The 25,590-nt window shown below is 41.7% G+C and overlaps 1 protein-coding gene across 2 annotated transcripts in view; it reads left to right on the top strand.

Annotated features, from left to right (window-relative positions):
• Positions 1-25,590, top strand: part of LOC125453947 (partitioning defective 3 homolog B-like) — an 883,406-nt gene that overhangs the window by 467,363 nt on the left and 390,453 nt on the right. For both annotated transcript variants that reach the window (XM_059647050.1, XM_059647051.1), the window contains exons 12-15: positions 4,300-4,470; positions 18,120-18,225; positions 21,122-21,227; positions 22,237-22,367. In XM_059647050.1, the coding sequence (XP_059503033.1) occupies positions 4,300-4,470; positions 18,120-18,225; positions 21,122-21,227; positions 22,237-22,367 (514 nt within the window). The remainder of the gene's footprint in view (positions 1-4,299; positions 4,471-18,119; positions 18,226-21,121; positions 21,228-22,236; positions 22,368-25,590) is intronic.

The raw sequence follows: 25,590 nt of genomic DNA, 5'->3' as shown, positions 1-25,590 counted from the left end.
TTTGTTAGCATTCGGCCCATATCTGTCTAAACTCCCCCTATTCATGTACCCATTCATATGCCTCTTAAATGTTGGAATTGTAGCAGCCTCCACCACTTCCTCTAGCAGTTCACTCCGTACATGCACTACCCTCTGTGTGGAAAAAGTTACCCCTTACATCCCTTTGAAATCTTGCCCCTCTCACCTTAAATCTGTGCGCTCTCATTTTGGACTCCTCTACCCTGGAAAAATACTTAGTCTACTAATCCTATCCATGCCCTCATGATTTTATAAATCTCTGTAGGGTCACTCCTCAGTCTGTGACACTCCAAGGAAAGCTGCCCAATTATTCAGCCAATCCCTACGACTCAAACCATGGCAACATCTTTGTAAATCCTCTACCCTGTCTACCTGAGACTGCACTTTCAATGAACCATGAACCTGCAGCCTAAGGTCTGTTTGTTCGGCAACACTTCCCAGGACCCAACCATTAAGTGTATCACCCTTGCCTTGAATGGCCTTAATCAAATGCAACGCTTCATTTTTATCTCAGTTAAACTCCGTCTGACATTCCTTGGCGCATCTGCTCAAGGTCCTGTTTTATTCAGAAATAACCTTCTTCACTGAGCACTACACCACCAATTTTGGTGTCACCTGCAAATTTGTTAACCATACCTCCAGTATTCACATCCAAATCATTGATATAAATGACAAAAAAACAGAAGGAATTTGAACAATCTAGCAGACCCCCCTCTGAACTCTGGAACCCCTTACAACTCCGCAGTCCTCCAAACTTTGTTCTTCCAATTCCGACCTCAAGCATTTGCAATTTCCTTTATCTCGCTGTCAGATTGGCTGTGTCATCTAACACATCTTCAAGACTCTCCTCCAACGTGTACGGGAGGTGGGATGTTTAGCTCACAAGATGTGGGTTGGTATGTTGTTATTCAAAGACAGGCTGAAATTCATTTTTGCAAATTCAGAGATGAAGAGTGGGCAGCAGTACTGCCGTCATTGCAAACTATCAGTCACGTATCATGTATATCTGTCATGGCCAGATTCATTCTGACATGGGATATGACTTAAGTCAAAGTGCTCTTCATTGAGACAACATTTTTGACTCTGGTCAGGATTTTGAAGGTGTCTGGTTCAGTTCTCCCATTTAACAATTGCAGACACATCATTATAAAGCAGCTGCAGGCACTGTTCTCTCTAAGTTGCACAGTTGCTTGGAGAGTCCACGCACGCTGTACAGTGTGTGGACACATTTTCCTTTGGTTGCAGGAGAGGATGCTGCAGATGGACCTCTAAGGACTGCACAGCAACAGGAACATTACAGGCAACGTAGATTGTTGGAACAAAAACAAAGTTCGTGGAAAAGCTCAGCAGGTCTAGCAGCATCTGTGGAGAAAACAGAGTTAACATTTCGGGTCTGGTGACCCTTCCACAGAACAGGACCCGAAACGTTAAATCTGTTTTCTCCATCACAGAAGCTGTTGAGTTTTTCCAGCAACTTTGCTTTTGTTCCTGATTTACAGCATCTGCAGTTCTTTTGGTTTTTGTAGGTTGTTGGATGCTGATGTAGTTTCTCAGATATCCAAATCATTGGAACACAGTCTACAGGGCCTCAGAGTTTACTGCATTGCACACTGTGGTCAGTTTGATGAGTGTTGAAGAGTTCTGGTGTCATTCTTGACATTTTCCTTATGTCTTTCTGACAGCAAAGGCCACTTTGATGTTCCTTTGGAAGGTCTTCTGTCACACTCTGCCTCTGGGAGGATTGTCTCAGCCACAAAATTAAACAATTCAGGAGGCATGGTGGCTCAGCGGCTAGCACTGCTGCCTCACCGCGCCAGGGACCGGCATTCAATTCCACCCTCAGGCGACTGTCTGTGTGGAGTTTGCACATTCTCCCTGTGTCTGCTTGGGTTTCCTCCGGGTGCTCCGCTTTCTTCCCACGGCCCAAAGATGTGCAGGTTAGGTAGATTGGCTGCGCTAAATTGTCCCGTAGTGTCAAGGGATGTGCAAACTAGGTGATTGGCCAAAATGAATTGCCCACATGCATTTTTTCACAGCAAGATATCATTTCTATTGGCTTTCTTGACCTTGTTTTCTTTTCCCAGCGGTCACTCCCCAGACATAGCCAATGCTAGCCCAAAACTCCCCAGAAGTTTTTCTTCCTTTGGGATAGTAATGAGGATTTATCAAAATCAGCATGGCATCACTGCCATTCTTATTATTCTCCAGGAAAATTATTTCTAGGAAAATGGGTCTTACCAAGGAGACCAATGTCAACTAAAGAACCTTGGTAGTTCCCACCAATACAATTACAGTTCTTCTTTCTGGAGGGTGACTCTTGAGATTATCTGAGTGATTTAACAATCCAAGCTGCAAATGTTAGATTTTTCTTCCTTGGACAGGAGAAAGTGGGGCAGTGTACTTTCAGGGCATCTTTCCTAGTCTCATATTCCCATTGAGCAGATCAGTGGATGTCCGGAAGAGTGCCCAATTACAGTCACTGCTGTCCAAATATACCTGTGATGGGACAATGACCTTCATGCATCTGTCCAATATAAGCAAATTCTTGACTAAAGACTCTCAAGTTCATAGCCCTATTAATTTTTTGCTGATTGTTGTTTCAAAACTTTGTTAAGATGATGTTGGCATCACCAGCTGAGCCAGCATTTAGTGCGTATTGCAAATTACCTCGAGGGAAGTGAGAAATCAATGACATTGTTGTGCATTTGGAAGTGTACTTGGCCATACTGAGTAAGGATGCCAGATTTAGTGAACCAGATGGTATTTTTATGACATTGAACTGTGGTTTCACAATCATCATTAGACTTCTGATTACAGACTTTTCCAAATTCAGATTCCACCGTCTGCCATGGATTCGAACCGGGGCTCACTGCACATTTCCTGCTTCTTTGGATCACTAGTCCAGCAACAATGTCACTGTACAGTCATTGCGTCCCCTCAAATATTCCTCTTGACAGGATGTGTCCATAGTGTCTGTAACAAGGTCAGCCAGTTGAACCTCATAGAATTTGAGTTCCCTGATTGGGACTGTTAATCAAGTAGCCGTGGCTGACAGATAAGAACAAGAACGTCAGACATCCAGTTCACTTGGAGAGCTGCTTCTGAGAGAGCTGAGTCAGTGCCAAGGACTCTTTACATGTAAATAAAGAGTGGTTTGGTAATGGGATACTGGCTTCGGTGATGAATGGACTATAACATGAACTACCCCTAGCTTATTGTTTAACTTGGGGAACTGTGGGGGCACCCACACTGTCAATACAATTTTGACGTGTTGGTGATCACGTTTTTTGAGGATGCCAAATCCTGAATACCAGGACTGCTTTTTCAACCATTGAAAACTGGCCTTCCTTCACCTGGTCTGACATTGAGGATGTTTTAGACCGCATTGTATTTGCCATCTCTTTCCCAACCTTACTGCCAGAGATGTCCTTGTCAGGAGTAAAGATGTCCCAAAGTCATCATTTGAAGGATAATTGAAATGTGCAACGCTCTCCACCACATCAAGGTGCTGATCCACAGAGAAACCTGAGCATCATCTCAGCTCCAGATTGTAGAACGAAGTCATTAGAGTCCTACAGCACAGAAACAGACACGTCAGTCTATTTTTTCCATGCTGACCAAGTTTCCCAAACTAAACTAGTCGCATTTGCCTGCATTTGGCCCATATCCCTGTAAACCTTACTCATTCACCAATTTCTGAAGAAGGGTCTAGGCCTGAAACGTCAACTTTCCGGCTCATTTGATGCTGCTTGGCCTGCTGTGTTCATCCAGCTCTATACCTTGTTATCACATTCACGTACCTGTTCTGATGTCAATCAGGCAGACAGCAAAGAATGTCAAAATATAACTTGAATTCCAAGCTTTTGCAATAGCTCCAGACGGAAATTATGAGCTTCTCCAAAAAAACTCTCCTGCACATATTGTAACTGGCACCTTATCAAGTTAAGCCATCCACATACTCCATCACCCGCCACTTTTGGAACTAGTGCTTCGCTGCGCAGGTCCAATCTGCGGGCTTCCTTCCTTCCTGAACTATGTACCTCAATTTCATCCTTTAATGCAGCTAATGAAAACCTACCTGTTTGAACCATACCTATTCCTCTATGTCTTTATGTGGGTAATTATCAAATTTTGTTTTTATAATGCCCCTGTTACATTCCTTTCGGCAGCTTTCTGCATTCAGGACACTACATAAATAAGCATTGTGATTGAATTGAGTTGGAAGTTGAGGAACCATATTAATGTTGATGGATTTGGGATCATTATTCTTGCAACATGCAGGATGGGCGTCTACGGGTGAATGATCAGCTGATTGCAGTGAATGGTGAGCGGTTGCTGGAGAAATCTAACCATGAGGCCTTGGAAACATTACGGCGATCCATGTCAATGGAGGGAAACATCCGAGGAATGATCCAGGTGATGGTGGCCAGGAGAGTGGATAGACACCAAGAGGTAAGCTCCTGGATTAAGTATACACAGTTCATTTCCTGCTAGAAAAATGAGTAGCCGTGGCAACCTTCGCTGCGGCTGGTGCAATTTGTGTCATCAAAAACATAATACTTTCATCCTAGAGTCTTGGTTTCAAGTACAGCCCAAGGTGCTTTCTGTGAACCAGCAAATTCCTAAATAAGGTGAGTTGAAATAGTCTCAGCCCAGATTAAAATAAGAACTGCTCCCTCACGTTGAGAAGAACAAAAGGTGATCCCGTTCAAATAGGCATATGTTCTGGAGGAATTGAAAGGCGGTCACAGGGGTAATGTGTCTTGGTGCGAGGTGCTGGTTGGTGGAGGGGCAGTGGATGAGGTCCAACCAAGTTAACAAAGTGTGAAGCTGGATGAACACAGCAGGCCAAGCAGCATCTCAGGAGCACGAAAGCTAGTCTCAGATTAAGAGACTGTCCATTTGGAATCTTTTCACTCAGGAGATGGCAGTGTTTGAACTTTCCACCCAAAAGGGCCTGTGAAACCTAAGTCTTTGAGTTTATTCAAGACTGAGATTGATCGTAGTTTACACACTAAAAACATTGAGGGATAGTTCAGGGAAATAGAAACACAAAATGAGAGCAGTGGTCGAACATTCAGCCATTCGAGCCTGCTGTGCCATTCAACATGACCATAGCTGATCGCCCAACTATGTATCCTGTTTCTGATTCCTCCCCATACTCTTTGAGACCTTTAGCCCTAAGAATTATATCTACTCTTCCTTGAAAACATTCAGTGTTTTGGGCTCAACTGCTTTGTATGTTAGAGAATTCTGCAGGCTCACCACATTTCTCTTCATCCCAACTCAAAATAAGACCATCAGACATAGGAGTGGAAGGAAGGCCATTCAGCCCATCAAGTCCACTCCGCCATTTAAATCATGGTTGATGGGCATTTCAATTCCACTTCCCTGCACTCTCCCTGTAGCCCTTGATTCCTTCTGAGATCAAGAATTTGTCAATCTCTGCCTTGAAGGCATCCAATGTCCCGGCCTCCACTGCACTCCGTGGCAATGAATTCCACAAGCCCACCACTCTCTGGCTGCAGAAATGTCGTCTCGTTTCCGTTTTAAATTTACCCCCTCTAATTCTAAGGCTGTGCCCACGGGTCCTAGTCTCCCCGCCTAACAGAAACAACTTCCTAGCGTCCATCCCTTCTAAACCATACATTATCTTGTAAGTTTCTATTAGATCTCCCCTCAACCTTCTAAACTCTAATGAGTACAATCCCAGGATCGTTAGCCGTTCATCATATGCTAAACCTACCATTCCAGGGATCATCCGTGTGAATCTCCACTGGATACGCCCCAGGGCTAGTATGAACTTTTTGAGGTGTGGGCCCAAAATTGGACACAGTATTCTAAATGGGGCCTAACTAGAGCTTTACAAAGCCTCAGAAGCACGTCGCTGCTTTTATATTCCAACACTCTTGAGATAAACGACAACATTACATTCGCTTTCTTAATTACGGGCTCTACCTGCAAGTTAACCTTTAGAGAATCCTGGACCAACACTCCCAGATCCCTTTGTACTTCTGCTTTGCGAATTTTCTCACCATTTAGAAAATAGTCCATGCCTGTATTCTTTTTTCCAAAGTGCAAAACCTCACATTTACTCACATTGAATTTCATCAGCCATTTCCTGGACCACTCTCCAGAACTGTCTGAATCTTTCTGCAGGTTCCCCACCTCTTCAGTACTACCTGCCTGTCCAACTATCTTTGTATCATCGGCAAACTTCGCCAGAATGCCCCCAGTCCCTTCATCCAGATCATTAATATATAAGGTGAACAGCTGCGGTCCCAACACTGAACTCTGCGGGACATCACTCGTCACTGGTTGCCATTCCGAAAAAGAGCCTTTTATCCCAACTCTCTGCCTTCTGTCAGACAGCCAATCCTCAATCCAAGCCAGTAGCTCACCTCGAACACCATGGGCCCTCATCTTGCTCAGCAGCCTCCCGTGAGGCACCATATCAAAGGCCTTTTGGAAGTCTAGATAGATAACATCTACTGGGTTTCCCTGGTCTAACATACTTGTTACCTCTTCAAAGAATTCTAACAGGTTTGTCAGGCACAACCTCCCCTTACTAAATCCATGCTGACTTGTTCTAATCTGACCCTGCACTTCCAGGAATTTAGAAATCTCATCCTTGACAAAGGATTCTAGAATTTTACCAACTAACGAGGTTAGGCTAATCGGCCTATAATTTTCCATCTTTTGCCTTGATCCTTTCTTAAACAAGGGGGTTACAACAGCAATTTTCCAATCATCTGGGACTTTCCCTGACTCCAGTGACTTTGAAAGATCACGACCAAAGCTTCCGCTATTTCCTCAGCCACCTCCCTCGGAACTCTAGGATGTAACCCATCGGGGCCAGGAGATTTATCAATTTTTAGACCTTTTAGGTTTTCTAGCACTTTCCCTTTTGTAATGCCTACCATACTCAACTCTGCCCCCTGGCTCTCCCTAATTGTTGGCATACTAATGTCTTCCACTGTGAAGACTGATGCAAAGTACTTATTAAGTTCTTCAGCTATTTCCTTATCTCCCATTACTCACCTTCCAGCATCAATTTGGAGCAGCCCAATATCTACTTTTGCCTCTCGTTTGTTTCTTATGTTTTGAAAGAAGCTTTTACTATCGTTTCTAATATTACTGGCTAGCCTACCTTCATATTTGATCTTCTCCTTCCTTATTGCTCTCTTTGTTATCCTCTGTCTGTTTTTGTAGCCTTCCCAATCTTCTGATTTCCCAGTGCTCTTGGCCACTTTATAGGCTGTCTCTTTTTCTTTGATATATTTCCTGACTTCGTTTGTCATCCATGGCTGTCTAATCCCACCCTGGATAATCTTTCTTTTCTTTGGGATGAACGTCTGTACTGTGTCCTCAATTACACTCGGAAAACTCCTGCCATTGTTGGTCTACTGACTTCGTCAATTCGTCTCTCGTGTCCCTGTAATTACATTTATTTAACTGTAATACCATTACATCCGATTTTGCCTTCCCTGTTTCAAACTGCAGACTGAACTCTACCATATTATGATCGCTGCCTCCTAAGTGTTCCCTTACTTTAAGGTCTTTGATAAAGTCTGGCTCATTACATAGCACTAAGTCCAGAATAGCCTGCTTCCTGTGGGCTCCATCACAAGCTGTTCCAAAAAGCCATCCTGCAAACATTCCATGAATTCCTTTTCTTTGGATCCACCGGCAACATTATTCACCCAATCCACCTGCATATGAAGTCCCCCATGATTACAGTGACCTTGCCTTATCACTGTTAGGCGGTCTGTACATAACTCCCATTATAGTTTTTTTTGCCTTTGTGGTTCCTCAACTCCACCCACACAGACTCCACATCTTCTGACCCTATGTCATTCAGTGCCGTAGATTTAATTTCATTCTTAACTAACAAGGCAACCCCACCCCCTCTGCCCACCTCCCTGTCTTTTCGATATGTTGTGAATCCTTGGATGTTTAACTGCCAGTCCTGAACTCCCTGCAACCATATTTCTGTGATGCCTACCACATCATAATCATTCAAGAGGATGACCAACCCTGTATCCTTAAACAAAGCCTCTAGTTCCGTGGAAGAGGCATACTCTGTTTCTCTCTTGTCAAATGTTGCCAGACCTGCTGATTACTCCAGCATTCGCTGTGCTTGTTACAAATTTCTACCATAGCTTTTACTCGAGTGATTTCATTACTATTACTTCTAATTGATTAGAGAGAGAAATTTGGAAAAAGAAGGATTTATAAGTTCAAGATTGCCTTTAGTAACACAAATATTCAGTTGATTTAGTTTTCACACAAGTATCTCACAAAGCTTAAACATTTTTATTAAACAGTGCTTAAGGGAAGAATACATTGATACGTTTAAGGTTTCATGGCTTTGCTAAGAATGATTCAGCTAATGTCAAGTGAAGAACAAAGGAAGTTCCGAGTCGCAATGAATGTTTGTCAGTTTTTTAGTCAACTGCATGGTTTTCCAATGTTGGATGGTGATGGGCTCTTGTGATATCCTGGACTTATTCCTGAGAGTGAAAAATGAGTGCGGTGGAATAAGTGCCATTCCTCTCATTTTTACTCAGCTTTTAAATAACAGTTTGCAAACTTTTTCATTAGAATTTGTCTGTGCAATGAATCGAAATTGTCAGATTGCTGTTCATGTTTCTGCTGTCTTGTCTCTAGTCCATGACAGTAAAACACAATTGGCCAACTCAATTTAATGCATCACACATAATCCACTCCATGTTTCACTCCTCCAAACTGCTTAACTCTCAGGAATTCCAAAGGCACTTTACCGTCAAGAATGTACTTTTCAAACGTAGTCACTGTTGAACTTTAAACAACATGGCAGCCAGCTTGGGCACAGTCAGATTCCACAGATTTAAAGTGAGGCTTGAAGAATCACTTGGCGTGGGCTATAGAGAGAGTTGCCAGGAAAAGCAAACCTAATTGTGAAAGACAATTCTAAGATGAACAACCTTCAGGAGTCAGGAATCACTTTGGATTGATTCTGCTAATTGAATTTCCTTTTTAAATTTCTTCATGGGATGTGGGCATTGCTGGCTGGACGAACAATTATTGTCCATCCCTAATTGCCCAGAGGGCAGTTAAGAGTCAGCCATATTGCTGTGAGCCTGGAGTCACCTGTCGGCCAGACCAGGTAAGGATGACAGATTTCCTTCCCCGAAGGAAATTAATGAACCAGACAGGTTTTCCAACAATCAGCAACAGTTTCATGGTTATCATTACGCTCTTAATTCCTGATTATTATGTAAAGGACAGTGTGAAGTGCATTTTATGAACTGGATTAAAAATAAGAAGCATGTATTCCATTTAAGGGTTTGAACTAAACATATTGGACAAGTGCAGTCAGTACTTCTTTGTCTCCTGTTACAGTAAATATCTTACAATGTGAAATCTTGATGTGTCATTCTCTTAATGATTAGCTGAAAGTTCAAATATATTTTTCAAAATTATCAGTCTCCACGGGCATGTAGTAATTTTTACCTGATATTTCCAAATGTAATCAGAATTCTCCATGCTAGTTGATAACCTAATGGCTCTGTACCTTTCCGTGGAAACTTACACCAGATTCTAATTGCAGAGACTATTCTTTATGTTTCGGTAGAATTTTAAAGTCTGGGCCATGCCTGACTGTGGGCACCTGTGCCCTTTCATTTATTGCATGTTCCACAAGAAGAAATGATTGTAAAAGTATTTTTTGTTCAGTGATGTGTTTTTATAATCGATGGTAGTTTAGTCAAATGGTGGTCATGGCGGGGGAACAGGCTGTAACCTTTTGCAGTTGCGTCACAACCTCTGTCTGTAAAGCTTACACCATTAAACAATCTTTTATGGTTTTATTGGTTTAGACAGTAATGCACAGGGCAGTGACTGATCTGTTCTACAAGCCAGATACTTTAATTAGGGCGAGTACCGATTTGCCGCTATCGTATTGATTCATGTAATTTATCAGAGAATGATGAGGAATTTTAAGTGAGTGTGCTGTTGCTTGGCTCTGCACATTTCCATTCTCCCATTGGGCAGCATTTTAATTTAGTAATAGTTTGCCTTAATGGAATAAAAGCCTTTGGAAAAGATGTTTTAACTTGTTCAGTGTTCTTATTTAGTACCCACATTTCATTTTTTTTCTCCCTCTTAGTATAATGAGTCCTCTGTCTCCCAGCAAAGAGGGAATTACAAATTGGACAAACAAAATGCTTATTGTTCCAGATTGCTTGAAAGTATCTGAACACCACTTATAGGAGTAATGTTTTAATTTGGCATTGCTGACATTAGAATGAATGAAAAATAATTTATGTTTATATGTAGTTCCTTCCATAGCCTTAGTCCAATCCTTGGCACTTTCCAGTCAATGATGTCCTATCGATGTGTGCTGTCCGATGCGTTGTGTTCCAGCTGCAACACCAAGCTGACGCCACATCTGCCCTCTTTAGTAGAAGATACGATTGCGCGATTCAAAAAGATCAAAAGAATTTTGCTGTTGTTTGGCCCAATATTTTTCATTAAATCGTCATTCCAAAAACAGATGCCTGATCACTATTGAATTGCTGCTTATAGGAGTTTCATCAGCGCATTGGCTACTGAGTTTCCTACATTCCACTTCTAAAATAGTTGATCTCTTTTAAAGTCCTTGTGCATTCTGTATAAGTGCAAGTTCTTTCATTTTCTGCATGCTGCCTCCCACTCTCCGCCATCCACATGCTTTAAAACTCACTTCTATGCATTGCCTGTATCAACTCTCACTTGCCACTCCTGCATTTCTTTACTGGCACTCGTCTTTCATCCTCCTAATGTGTTGAATGTAAATCCTTATGTTCTCTTTTCAGTAGCTTGTTCTTTCCCCTTCATTTAAAATTGAGCCTTTGATAAACTAAATCTATTGAAGGGAGCATTTACTGCCCAAAAATGGGCATGCCGGTTTAGCTGGGAGGTTGAAAATGTTAAAGTCTAAAACAGGAACCCATCCACTTTAGTTTTAAATGGAGATGGGACAAGGGATTGGATGACCAATCTGCTCCTAGAAGGAAGATTGGTTAATTGAATTGAGGTGGAGTGCCTTTGTTTTAACAGTGACCAGAGTCAGACAGGTTTCATTTGGGAGGTAAGTAGAGCTGCATCCATAAAATATATGCACTTCTTTGACCTGGGGAGCAGGGGTGTTTCCTCTTGGACTCATAGGCTGAGCAGTAAATTCCATTAATAGCCCAAACCCCCCACCCCCCAAACACTCAGAAGTTATTTACCATCCATTCAGTCCCAGCAATTGGACCCATCCCCAGTCATCACATTCTCTCCAAGATAGATTTCTGTCTTTGACCCACAATCAGACTACATTTAGCTCCACTGCTCCCTCTCCTGCCCTTCACTAGGCCCACCCACTCTTAGCTCAGCATGACTGTAACATTCTGCTGCAGGATTTCCTGCCCTTCAGGTCTCCAGTCTGTCAAACTTGCAGAATAAAGATAATGGACATTCAAATGACCCAGCCTCAAAACAACACCTCACCAACCTGGTCCTTTCCCACGCACTTGTTAATATTCATCTGCATTGAGCTATGACATTAAACACCACTCTTATCCTGTTTATTTCAGCAACCAATCTTTCGGTATTTATTTCCATGAAATATTGTGTAATGAGATGTACTATAATGGGTACAGTCAGAGATTTGGGGAGGGAGATGTAGTTTAGGGGATCAAGACTATTTGTGTTATATGCTATTGAGACAGAAGACATCAACATGGGAATGTTATGTTGCACAATCTTGCTGTCTCTTGCAGACCTCATGGCAAAGTGAAGCAAAGCATAAGTGTTCTCAAACAAAAATTCTTTATTTCTGTCTACTTGTTCAAATGAACTGATTTCATTAATATGAAGTCATTATTCCTTCACTACAAGAAGTCCGATAAAGTTTTCTCTTGGATGCTGATTACGAACTTGTCCCTAGCTAATTATTCTTCCATTACATCTCCTCCAAGTTTCTGACTCTACCCATTATGTTACTCTACCCATATGTTTACTACCTGAAACATCATGGGATAGTAGTTTCTTATGCAACGAGAATGTGCAAGCAAGTAGTTGTTTAACAAATACTTTATTTGGGCACATTGAATAATAGATCCCATTTTTAAAAAATTATGCTGGCACATATGTCATCTGCATCTGCAACCATTTACCTGTAAGAAAACAAAACCGCACGTTACAGACAGTCTGTGCATCGTAACTAAAACCAACAAAAGCTGGATAGTTTTCAAGAAAAAGCTCTTCGAATAGTAATTCAAAAGGAAATGCATTTTGTGGAGAGCAGATCATTACTTAAAGAAGCATTGGCTGGCTGACTGACACTTAGATAGTTTTTAAATTAGCAGAAACAATTTTTCCATTACATACATCACAGCAATAGCAACGTGCAGATATGTAGCATCTTCAACATTATAAGATGCCCCTTGGGGCTTCACAGGATAAAAATCAGATAAAGATTTGGTACTGAGCCATGTAAGGATACATTGCGATAAGTGTCTAAAAGCTTGGTTAAAGGGATTAACTTAATGGAGGTCTTGAAAGGAGAGGAAGGTTTATGCAGGGAATCCTAGCATATAGGTCATAGGCAGCCAGGATAGCACTGCTCCGAAATAGCAACAAGATGTTAGATTTGTTGATGTGAGTGCTTCTAGCCTGGAAACCGTGCACTGTTTCCTTGGGAAAATTTGAAACTTGGAGTGCCATCTTTTTAAAGTTGTAGGATTTTTTTTCTCCTATTTTCCCTTATGATTTCTATTGTTTTGACATCTGCCTGCTTCTGTCAACTCTGTACAACAAAATCCCATTGCTGTTCTGGTGATTAAACAACTGAAACCTTCACAGTGCTGGATTTCCTCTGCAGCTTTGAAAAGTGTGTCCTTGATTTCTCTATCGAGCAAAAAAAAAGTTGTCAAATTTTAGGCCACGACTGTAATGAAGTAGAGATGAAAGAATGCAATGCACCATTGAACCGGATTCTTAAGAATAAGGTGAGAAATGGGATACTCTTTTTCATTTCTCGCTCAGATCTAGCTAATGTAGTCATAAAGTGAGGTAATAAGCAACTTCTGATGGATTCACTGGAATTGCCTATCATTGTAGACTGCAGTAAGTCTTTATGACATGCAACCTGCACTGCTTTTCTTGAAATGTCATTTCAATTCACACAGGTCCACAAATTCATTTGTGGGCAATCAAAGCCAGATTTAGCACTGCAAATGGGAGGCATTGGTCCTCTTGGAAATCAATTAGAATAGCACCAACACTGGTAAAAGCTGATAGACTTTTCAAGGGGCTATAAGTATAGGCATTTGGAACCAAGGCAGCATCTGGTATCAACAAATCTGACTTTAACGTATTGAGAATTCTACACTGTAACAAGAATTTCTGCTCCAGCACATTTGCTAACAGCAATAAAACAAAAACTGAAGAATGTCACTTGTGTTAACCCTACTGTGAAAGTATAAGGTTCTTGCCCTTGTGTGAATGTGATGGTGCACCAAAGATTAAGAGTGGTTTCTGAGAAGGGTGGGTGAAATTTGTGGTACATGAGCTCCATATGGTGAAAGTATGGTGGAGTAATGGAATTTGAACCTGCAAGCAGTGGGAGAGTCATGGAATGTGATCACTTCAAAGCTCTGTTTAATAAAGATGGAAGTTAACTTCTTCAGTCACCAGAACCCAGTAGCTTTAATTAGAAGCAATTACAATCACTGGTTGTGATATAGAAAACACCAATTTCTTCTTTGACACTCCACAAACTGAAATAAACTTGCCCGCATTCGACATTACAGAGGAAGGAAAAGAGCACGGTCTTGTTGATACAAGTCCATCTTAAAATTGAACAGGAAAGGACAACTTTTAAAACAGTTTAGCATCTCCTACATATCTTAATGACATGAAATTTATATTGTGGCTCTTATGAGTTGAGAGCAACCTAGAAAGCTTTGCAGGCACCGTACTATTTTTCAAGAGCAATCACTGTTGCCACGTAAGAAATATGACAACTAGTTAGCACATTGCAACATCTCACAACCAGTAACAGGTTTGAATCAATTTTTAGAAGAGGTTTGCTGGTTGAGAGAGAAATATTGGCCAGCGTTCCAGGGGGAGCAACCTATGTCTCTTTGAATAGTGCCATGATAATTTGCCTGACTACAGGAAAGTCAGTCAAGGCTTTGGTTCAACTTCTTACCCAAAATCTGGATGTGAGCTTACTAACAAGCCCAATGTTGACTGCCCACCCCTAATTTCCTTTGGGAAAATGATGCTGAGCTAGTTGCTTGAACCATTGAAGTCCTTGTGAGCTACATACAGCCAAGTGTACTTCCCTGTATGGTTGATATGCTATTCAAGAGGGCTGTTGACAGTCACCCACATTTCCGTAAAACTGGAGTAACGTCTAGGCTAGACTGGGAAAGGCTTTCAAATTTTTTCTTCTGGTGTGCATTGGTAAATCAGGTGGGTTTTCTTATGACAATCTGGTTGTTTTGTGATCATTGCTATTGAAACTAGCATTTTGTTTCAAAAGATTTTTCAAAACATTTTCTGATGAAGGGTCTAGGCCCGAAACATCAGCTTTTGTGCTCCTAAGATGCTGCTTGACCTGCTGTGTTCATCCTGCTCCACACTTTGTTGTCTTGGATTCTCCAGCATCTGCAGTTCCCATTATCTCTGATACAATTTTGTTTCAAAGATATTATTTGAATTCTGTCAGCCGCTACAGTGAGTTTTGAACCCATATTTCTGGAGCATTTAGTCAGACCACAGGTTCATGAATCCAGTATTCGTGGCAAAGGAGTAGGGATGTAAAACACACTTCCTTAGCCTTTGCCAGCATAATTATTCCTACATTTCAGTTTCCATTACTGAGGATGATCTTGTACAACTCATTAGGTGGCAGTGCCATAGACTTTCAAACATTCAAAACGACAATGGTTTTAAAACTGGAAGGGGCCATGTTGTACAGGACTATGGAGAAACATCAGGGGACTAGGGTTAATCGGATAGCACTTTCCATTGGGTCATTAGACACATGATAGTCTGATGATTTCGTGACATACAATTCTAAGAATAGAGTGTTTATTGTTACAAGAATGCCGAATATTTAACACTCAAAAGTTCAGAAATAGAATTATGTTTTTGTTACTTGGAAAGCAAGCTGTGTAGAGATTTGACAAAGTTGTTGATTGGCGACCGCAACCAAAGTAGTAATGTTCATCAAGTAGACGCTGTATGTCATTGTGTCTAAAAAACACTGCCTGGGGGTGCTGCCGATCCATGTAGTCTGGGGCGGTCCCAGTTCAGTTCTCGGTCACGCCAAAATAGCTGACCTTGGTCATGGTGTTATGCTTTATGATGCTATTTGCCGCTAGGTTACTTCGCGAACAGATCAGCCAGCATTACTGTCTAGACTTGCGCGTGAAGATGATGTAACCACAATTTCAAATGTCGCAACAACTGTACTTGATCATGAGTTACTGCCACTAGGAGACACTGATTAAAGCTTGTGGAGTTGAGGAACAAAGGATAAATTTGCAAGGGGTAATGCTTTGATACTTTAGAAATGTTCTCCAGAAAATCTTTTGCAGAGAAACCCCCAGTGATGCTAATTTAGAAAAATGAAGTTGCACAAATCCTCCTGACTTTTGAGGTTAATCGATGGGCTAGATGCTGTCTTTCCATTTAAAGAGAACTGCATTTTTACAAATGCATCCAGAGGACCCAAATTGAAGATAATGAGCAGAACATCAGAAGTAAGCAGAAGAATCTTTTAAAAAATTAAAACTAGATGCAACAAGTCACTGCTATGTGGAATGTCTGAATGGGTGGTCAGAGCAGATCCTGTGTCAAGTTGCAAAAAGGAATCAGATTGTACGTGAAAAGCAAACGTTTATAGAACTCATGGAAATTACAGGGTAGTGGGAATAATTAATGACTGTTTCACATGCCCAATGGACTGAATGATCTTCTGTACTCTATGGTTGACAGTTCTATTTTTGTTATGTGCTCTAACCTCGTGCTGTTGTTCCCACCATTCCACAAGCAACATCCGTGAATAATCGCTGGGTGCGGATGTTAAAGTTTTTAACCAAGTGACTGTTGGGTTCAACTGAAGGCTGCCTGTCTGACCAAGTTTTATATTTACTGAACAATACTGGAATGTGGGGGAAAAAAATCCGCAGTGGGCAGCTGGAATGGATTTATTTCTCAAACCCATACAAGGGACCGTAGTTGTTAGTGCTCATTTGTTTATTCCTACAAAAAAGCCTCCTTACTCTAACTTGCCTGACAATAGGTCTTCTGTAATTCGTGTCCATTGAGTATGGTCCCCTTTTTAATAAAGAATTCTTGTGAAATAAATTATAGCACTTGCTTCTCTCTGTTCTTTTGGATAAGGGTTTTGAGCAATAAATACTTGCTTCGGATAGGTCATGGGTATGTACATATTTGTTTCTTAAATTGAAACAAAGGAAATAGGAGCAGGAATAAGCCATTTGTCTTTCAAGCCTGCTTTGTCAGAACTAATCATCCAATTCAGTACCCTGTCTCCTCTTTCATCCTGTAGTCTTTGAACCTCTTAGCCCCAAAAACTATATCTAATTTCTTCTTGAAAACATTCGATGTTTTGGCCTCGACCACTTTCTTTGGTAGAGAATTCCACAGGTTCACCACTCTCTGACCAAAGAAGTTTCTTCTTTTTTTAGTACTAGCTTGTATCCTTAGATTGTGACCCCCTGGTTGGGGAACCAGGAGGATCATAATGGTGCCAGCCAATGGCAGAGGAACCCTGGTTCACTTCTAATGATCTGACAGTTTTATGGTGAGTAGGACGCACATTTGGAATTTTGTAGCTGCTTTATGTAGAGGATGACCAATAAAGCAAATGTGTTTTCTTTAAATTTACTTCGTTGGTCTCTGCTTAACTTGTTTTGAGGCCTACCATACATTCAGTTTTCTGTCAGTTTTTCTCACCCTTGTTTTCTCTTATTCTGTCTGTCCTTTCCTCCCTTCCTCTTGCTTTCTCCTCCCCTCACTTTCTCTCTCTTCTTTCCTCTCTCCTCTTTCTCTCAATGCCTCCCATTCTCTCACTTCCTTACATTTCTTAGTTTCCCTTCACCTCTCTCCTACTGCCTCCATGTCCCACTGCCTCCTCCCCCTCGATTTCCCCCATTCATTTTCCTGTCTCACTCTCATGTTTTACAGTCTTTCTTTCTGCATGTTTTTTCTGTCAAAATGAAGATCATGAGCTGTGAAAAGCTTCATCATCAACACCTCTTAGGAATTGGCAAGTCATTTGAGTAATAACCAATGGAATTAGATAAGTTTGCTATAACCTTACCAGACTGTAGGGCTGCAGTACAATTAGAGAAAGATGACTAGTGGTGGAACTTGAAAGTCATCGCGTCTTGGGCAAGGGGAGAGGTCAAGAAGGAGAGCCTTGCATCGTAACCTCAGCCAGTTATGGGAATCGAACCCTTGCTCTTTGCATCACCCTGCATTGCAAGCCAGCTGTTTGGTGGAATTATAACCGACCAACAACTCCCACTACTTAAGATCTAACATAGCTCATAGTATTTTCTATTCTTTGAATACGCCCAAATCATGAGTAAAGTACGAAGAACCCAGAAGTAACTTAAACAAAAAGGTAGGGTTCCCATGTCAAGCTTCATTAAGGTGTCTGCCCCTCTTTCAGAATCAACTTAAGACTCACTGCTCAAATACTGTCCTGAAGGACTAGCAGGTAGGGAGAAAGGAAATTAAAAGGAAATCCATTGGACAGTGCATAAGAACACTTTTCTGAAGAAATTTCTCAAATTATTAGATTCAAGGACTCCCCATAAACAGCAATTGGCCTCAAAAGTTATAATGGAAAAACACATATAAGGTAAACAAAGGTGCCCAATCTGACATTGAATACTGTGCACTGTGGTATTTTATCAGTTTCACACTTGTGAATTTTTTCCAAATGCCAGATATCAGAAAGGTTTACTCAGAAAGGGGGTGTTGTTGAATTGCATACATTCCTTGTAAACTGGTTTATTGCTGACAAATGTGTTTTGTTTTCTTAGGATCGTCTGGAAGTGGGTGGTGTGCAGGTACACAGCACTCGCAGCAGTAATGACACTAGTCAGTGGCATACCCAGATCTGCAGTGGCAGAGAGAGACCAACAATAGGTAAACCCCTGTTGCATTGAAAACAAGTTCATATACCCTGGTCAACCAAAATTACGGTGACTGGTTGCATAGACCAAATGTTTGCTTGAGCGTATAAGGACAGTGGATGATCAAGCTGATGTGTTTCATCTGATGAAACAATTACATACCGCTTTTAGTGAAAGGGGCATAACCTTAAAATTAGAACAGTGTTAGTTAGGGGCCGTGCCAGGAGGCACTTGTTCACACAGCAGGAAGTGAAAGTCTGGAAAGTACATGCATGTGCTAATTCTTCAAAATTCATTCACTGGGTGTGGGCATCACTGGTTAGGCCAACATTTATAGTCCATCCCTAAGTTCCCAGAGGGCAGTTAAGTGCAAACCACATTGCTGTGAGCCTGGAGTCACGTGTAGTCCAGACCAGATAAGGATGGCAGTTTCCTTCCCTGTAGGGGATTACTGAACCGGATGGGTTTTTTTTAATGACTGTCGACAATGTTTTCATGGTCATCATTAGACACCTAGTTCCAGTTATTTTATTGAATTCAAATTACACCAATCTGCTATTGTAGGATTCGAACCTGGGTCATTAGAAACTTACCTGGGTCTCTGGATTAATAGTTTAGCACTTGGCCATCACCTCCATCACTGTATCAACAAAATCTGTTAGACTGCAGGAGTGATATAAAATTTCAAAACTTGAGTAATAGTCTTTTGTTGGGTAAAGCTCTGAAGGATTATGCAGCTGAAGCCAGTAGATGAGTTCAGACATGGATCAGCCCTGATCTCACTGAATGGACTAATTCTGTTCCTTTGCAGCAAGTTTGAGTTATGTTAATGCATTCTATAAATAATTAATGCCTGAATTAAAGTGGAAAATTTATAGGTGGTGAAAGCGTACACATTGCAGGCTAGTAATTTGTTTCTGTGGTTCCATTCACTGCTGAAAACAGCCAGTTGAGGGTGAGTAACATGCCGTACAGATTTATAGAGACTTCTGGCCTTGGAGATAGGCAGAACAATTCTTGGAAAGACCTATCTTGAAAAACACACGCAAGAGGGAGAGTTGAGGGCAAGGTGGGTTACACATAGCAGCCGGGAAGAACATGCTTGATGGACCGTGAGACTGCATCATCCTCTGTGCTTTGTTGTAGTTCTTATGTTCCCCTCTTTCCAAACTCCGTCACTGCCAGCAGATCACTGAAAGAGGGGGAAGAAAAGAAAAAAACTATGGAGCTGGAGATCTGAAACAGACAGAAAAGGCTGCAGAAACTCAGGTCTCGCAGCATCTGTGAAGAGGAAGCTGAGTCAGTGTTTCGAGTCCAGTGACCCTTCTTCAGAACTGGATCTAAAGAAAAGTCTCTGGACTTGAAACATTGGCCCTGCTTTCTCTCCCCAGTTCTAAAGAAGAGTCACTGGACGCAAAACTTTGTCCGGCTATTACTGAAGGAGAATCTCTTGTCCCCATAAGAAACAATTGCAAGAACAGACCATGTGTAGCTCACACCGTCACCACTCAAGCCTATGTCCACCATTCACTGGTCACCATGACCCTCGATTCCTCAAGTTTAAAAATAGCTTTTGATTTCAGCCTTGAATGTGCTATATAGCAAAATAGGTTCACTTTACTTCTGTCTTTTGTTTTCAACATACCTTCTAAATATTTTCTGCAAGTTCACTTCCAAATTTATTTTCTTCACCTTTACCACCTCTTGGTTTCTAGAAATAAAAGCTCTTCTTGGCAAGATTAATCTGACAACAACATTAAATTGTTTTGTTAAGAACAGGTGGAGTTTTATCATGGAGTTTTTATTAATCAGTGGAATGCATGCTTGTTGAGAATTTTGAAACTTTTAAAAAATGTTTTCCATGAGACAGATGCAATAATAGCATTTTGCTGGCAGTAATGCTGGTGTAGGGCCAAACCAGAATAATCTCCCTATGTATTTAGCTTCTCTTTCACCCACTCAACCAACTGCATTCAGACTACCATTCATTTTGGGTTGTGTTCTGAATATCAGAAAGCCAAGAAATCCCCAGCTGCGGCGTCTACTTTCCTTTCCTATTCAGCTACATTCTTTGCCACTCTCAACATTGCTGATCTTCATTCCTGTGGTAACTCATGCTGTTCGTAGACTCAGGGAAGTATTTACGCAGCACTGATGGTCTAATGTCTGCTTCAAATACTCGATAAAGGAAAGAGAGAGCCTACATTTATATAGCATTGGCTTGTGTTTTGAGTGTTACCAAAGCACTTCTCAGTCATTGAGTTAATTTTGTGAAGTATAGTGAATAATGTTGTTTTGGCACAGTACTCCCTCACTAAGAGTACTGTTTTACTAGGCACAAAGCTGTGATCATCATCGTTTTTCACATCAGAACTGCCACCAGGTTCTAATTCTGCTAGTTATGTCAAATAGAACAGGATATTGATGGGGTACTGTATCAAACCTTGGGTTTTTACGTTTCCTCAAGCACTCCACATTCGTGTTTATGGCGATTTCTCAGCTTTCAGTTTGTAATAATGTCACCAATCTCTGCTATCCCCAGCTCTCATTCAGTTTAGAACACATAAGTATTTCTATTGAAGGTCTGTGCCTTGAAGGTGTCCTTTTGAAGGAATCAAGCTTTCCAGGAAAATGGACGTTTTGTTACTCATTCGACATCCACTGTGGTGTTTTTGAGTTAAGACATTTCAGTCTTTCTGGACCCAAGCATCTTGGCTGATAGAATGTGTTCGTATGGCACATGAGTGTAATCACATCCCTGTTGTTTGCTGCGTCTTTATTTGACTGGTGGGAAACCGGTCTTGAATCACTCCTCATTCACCCTCGATGTTTACAATTTGATGAGCAGTATTGTTTCTGAATCTTTCAGTTTCCAGGATATTGCTTTACGGTCTTGTTTTTGTTTGCAGCAAATGATGAGGGGGAGGCTGAAATTCCACCTCCGGTTCCACCACATCCTGATGAACAAGAGACCATGGGAGTATACAAAATGTGGTCTTTTCGTGAAGATAAAAGGTTGGTAACCATACGTTAACCCTAGTCATTAAATTTGTAATGTGGGTAAATGTAGCTTGTTGGTGGCACTGACTAAACCACTGCCCATTAATCTGGCTCCTCACTGCTAGGTGAAAGAAACAAAGAAAGTCTTCTTTCATGGAGAGCCTTTCATGATCTCAGGACAACCCAAATCTCTCCCGGCTTTTAAAGTGCTTCAAATGTGGAGTCACTGTTGTAATGTGGGAAATGTAGCATCCAGTTAGCACGCAGTAAGGTCTCACAAACAATATTGCAGATCATCTGTCACAGTGATGTGTTTGAGGAATGAGTCGTGAGCACAAATGCTTAGGAGGAAGCGATCAAAACTTCAACACAGAACTAAAATTATTGATAATTGATGACAGTTTACTCTGGAAGTCAACATTTACTTTTTAACAGGGTAAGATTGAGAAAATGAATGATGGAATTCCCTGGCATATGTGCTATCCAGTTATGTACCATGTCATTCAATCTGAAGTCTCTGCAGAGGGACTGACGTGCTGTTGGGTTTTTTGAATATTTGTCACTGCTAGATTGTGTGTGTTAATAATTTATGCTGTGAGATTGGCCCTGAGCATCCTTCAAAACATGCCTTTGACTGAATGCCAGATTCATTGCAGAACAATAGCCCAACTCCAATGCCACTGGGCACCATTTGAGTAGCTATTCTATCATTGCCAGGGTTATTCATTGATGACAGCGCATCAGCTAGTCATTTCTTTCATTTTCTCCCCAGAGTGCTATTTGTACTTAAATCTCTGGAGTGGGACTTGAATTCTCAAACTTCGAATTCAGAGGCAAGATGCCTACCAACTGAGTAATGGCTGACTGTGTGACCGTTAATCCACTGAATCAATAAATGCCCAAAACTGTGGCCATGTTTGCTGTTCTGTCGTTAACTCAATGTGATTATCTGATATGAGGTTGCAGCAGAAACCTGTCTCACAGGAAAGGTTTTAATTGTGCTTGACTCTCACTCCCTCCACAGTTCTGACCGCAATTCTGCTTCACAATCGCTGCACCAAAGACCAAAGGCTGGAGTTGCAGAATATCAGGCCAGCAGCAGTGTGCAGCGGCAGTCTCCTGGCAAAATCAGCGGTTCCAAGAGCATGGACTTGGGTAAGGGCCAAGTATCCAACCTGTCACTCAAAAAGCCAATTAAACTAAACAGAACACAGAGAAGATAAATTAAAAATAGTTTGCACCCTATTGTTTAACATGCTAAAACTGAGTGGATTATCTATGTCATCTGAACCCCCAGGATTAAATGAAATCCTGGCACTCGCTCTGCCATCTGTAGCTTCCCTTGTAATCTATCCTGCGAGTTTAATAAGATGAAAGTAGTGTTGACAATGGTTAAAAGTAACACCAAAGATGTGAGTTGATTGAAGTTTAGCACATATTCCTTTGATATCATAGTGGACTGCAGCCTTTGTACAATTTACAGGAAAGTATAACTGGATGATAACTATTATATTCCTTTATATTAGAGATTTAATGACACCAGCTTGGCCGAGATCCCTGAATACTTCCCACTCAGTCTTGTTACCATTAGACTCCATTCTGAAAGGTATCTTTAATGACAGTGAGTATTGCAAAGCGACTGCACCAGGCAGCAACAATAACTTGCATTTACTGAGTATCTGTAGCACAGTAAAACGTCCCAAGGATGTTCAGATAAAATTCGACTCCATGGCGCATAATGAGATATGAGGATGGGTGGTCAAAAGCTTGCTGAAAAAGGCAGCTATTAAATGGGGTCTTAAATCAGCCAGGAGCAATGAAGAGGTTTGAAGGGGAAATCCTAGTGTGTAGGTCTTGGGAAATCAAGTCACAGCTGCCAATGTTGGGGCTTGCACAAGTGGAATCGACTATTCCTTCCATTTCATGCTCAGCCAACCATAATCCAGAATGAATCCTTCCATTATTTGCTAAAGAGAATCAGGTTGGAACCTGTGATACAATGGGTCTACATGCAAATGGAATCTAGGTAACTTTTCGGTGACGGATTTGTTTCCGTTCTTTATTCATTAATGGGATGAGGACGTGGCTGGCTAGACAGCATTTATTGACCACCCCTAATTGCCCACAGGGCAATTCAGAGTCGACCACATTGCTGTGGCCCTTGAGTCACATGTTGGCCAGACAGGGTAAGGATGGCAGTTTCCTTCTCTTAAGGATATTAGGGAACCAGATGGGTTTTTCCAACCATTGACGATGGATTCATGGTCAACACTAGATTCTTAATTCCAGATATTTTATTGAATTCAAATTCCACCATCTGCCATGGCAGGATTCGAACCAGGGTCTCCAGCAGTAATGCCACTAGGCCATTGCCTCCCCTGTTGTTGTGTGCAGCTTGTTGGAAGTCCCATAGAAAACATTAAATCTATGTTGTGGTATAACACAGGCCTGGAAAGATCCTGGCACGTCTTGCATAGAATAGAATCCCTACTGTGTGAAAACAAGCCATTCAGCCCAAAAAGTCCACACCACCCCTCTGAACAGCATCCCACCCGAGTCAACCCCCTACCCTATTCCTGTAACCCTGCACTTCCCCTGGCTAACACACCTAGCCTATACCTCCCTGAACACTATGGGTAATTTAGCATGATCAATTCACCTAACTTGCACATCTTTGGACTGTGGGAGGAAACCAGAGCACCTGGCGGAACCCATGTTGACACCGGGAGAATGTGCAAACTCGATACAGACAGTCACCCCAGGGTGGAATTGAACCCAGGTTCCTGGCACTGTGAGGCAGCAGTGCTAACCCACTGAACCACCGTGCTGCTTTGTATGCACCTAAGCTGTAATTTGGTTGCTGGGTCAAAATGCTGCACCCAGTTGTTTGCAGAGTAGCACAATTTGCCTTTTTTTCCTGTTCGTTCTGCCAAACTGAGTTTGTTAGACAAAGGCCCAAATTTTCTGGTCTGGCTCAGAATCCTTTTTCCAATGCTAACCAGATGAAGATAAGAAGGGTCCGGGCCCAAAACATCCGCTTTCCTACTCCTCTGATGCTGCTCGGCCTGCTGTGCAGGCAAACAAAAGAAAAATCACCACTGCATTGTGTTCATCCAACTCTACACCTTGTTATCCCAGTTCTCTACCCCTGATTTTTACAGTTAGCCTTCTGATGTTGGTGGCGGCTCCGGCAAGTGGTTGGGTTGGCATCGTCAAGTCAGAGTAGATCAGGTTAGGTAGAGCTGCAGGAGGAAGTTAGATGGTGGTGCCTAGCCAAGAGAGGTTGCACTTGAGGATTGCAGAAAATTGCAGAAGGAATGGTCATGGTGGAGTCAGGTCATGCTGGAGTCAGGCCAGGAGTGGAATTGGCTTGTCGGGTTCAGTTACAAGGTGATGAATCTGATGGAGTGATCTATTCTGGTTGAATGGGGCAGGGGAGGGCAAGAGTGGCAATTCAATGGGGTGTTGTTAGTTGTCTAGTCACTAGGAGTGAGCCTACGATTTTTCTGTCTTAACATTTCTGGCATACCTATCTGGGTAAGTCAGTCAAAAGTCTCCAACTTTAACTCGAAGCTGGAGACTTTTTTTTCCCCAAAGTTCCTGGGGTATGAGTGAATTGCCCGTAGAATTTCCCATGACCTCAGTGTGTCAAGATTTCCCAGAGCCCCCAAAACACACATCTGATCGTAAGTTCAGTCTCAGATCTGGACACGTATGTGAAGTAAAAATTCCTACAGAACCTTGCATGGTCAGTGGCGTGGAACCTCTCAGAAGCATGCATCCCATCACGTATGTAAATTTGCAGTTTAGAAATGGGAGAAAATTTCAGTAACATGGCAGTCTTGTAAGGCAGAGGAACGCGTTGAGAATTTATTGTAGAAAAAAAGCATCAGTGTCATTTGTGGTCTCCCAATGCAGTTTGCTTTGAGCAATGCAGCTTTAAGGTTGAGTGACATGTTCCCAGCTTCTTTCCTTTCCAAATGCGGCCACAATCCCTATAATCTGCCGGCCCTGATTCCCTGTAATTATTCTTTGAATTCAGAGAGCTCTACTTACTTTAGACATAATTATAATGGGCAATCTCTGGACTGTGCAGAAGCCAAAATCATTGCTTGTGACGCTGATGCAAAAAATTGCTGTATAAAGTGGTCATCATGATTGCTTTTAATAGACAAGACTTTTAATGTGCGTGTCATTGTTAATCCCTCAAAGGAGTTGGATATTATACTTGTGTGATTATGTTGTGCCGCATTTATAGTGAAGATGACTTTACCTTGTAGAACCACAGAGTCTACTCTTTCATGTGCTAACTCTTTGGAAGAGCTATAATGTTCTTCGTACTTCACTGTTCTTTCCTCATTTGATGCTGCAATTTTTC

The sequence above is a fragment of the Stegostoma tigrinum genome, chromosome 7, assembly GCF_030684315.1.
Source record: "Stegostoma tigrinum isolate sSteTig4 chromosome 7, sSteTig4.hap1, whole genome shotgun sequence".
NCBI classification, from domain to species: Eukaryota; Metazoa; Chordata; class Chondrichthyes; order Orectolobiformes; family Stegostomatidae; genus Stegostoma; species Stegostoma tigrinum.
Note: the sequence above shows the minus strand (reverse complement) of the source record. Positions and strands in the feature narration are given on the sequence as shown.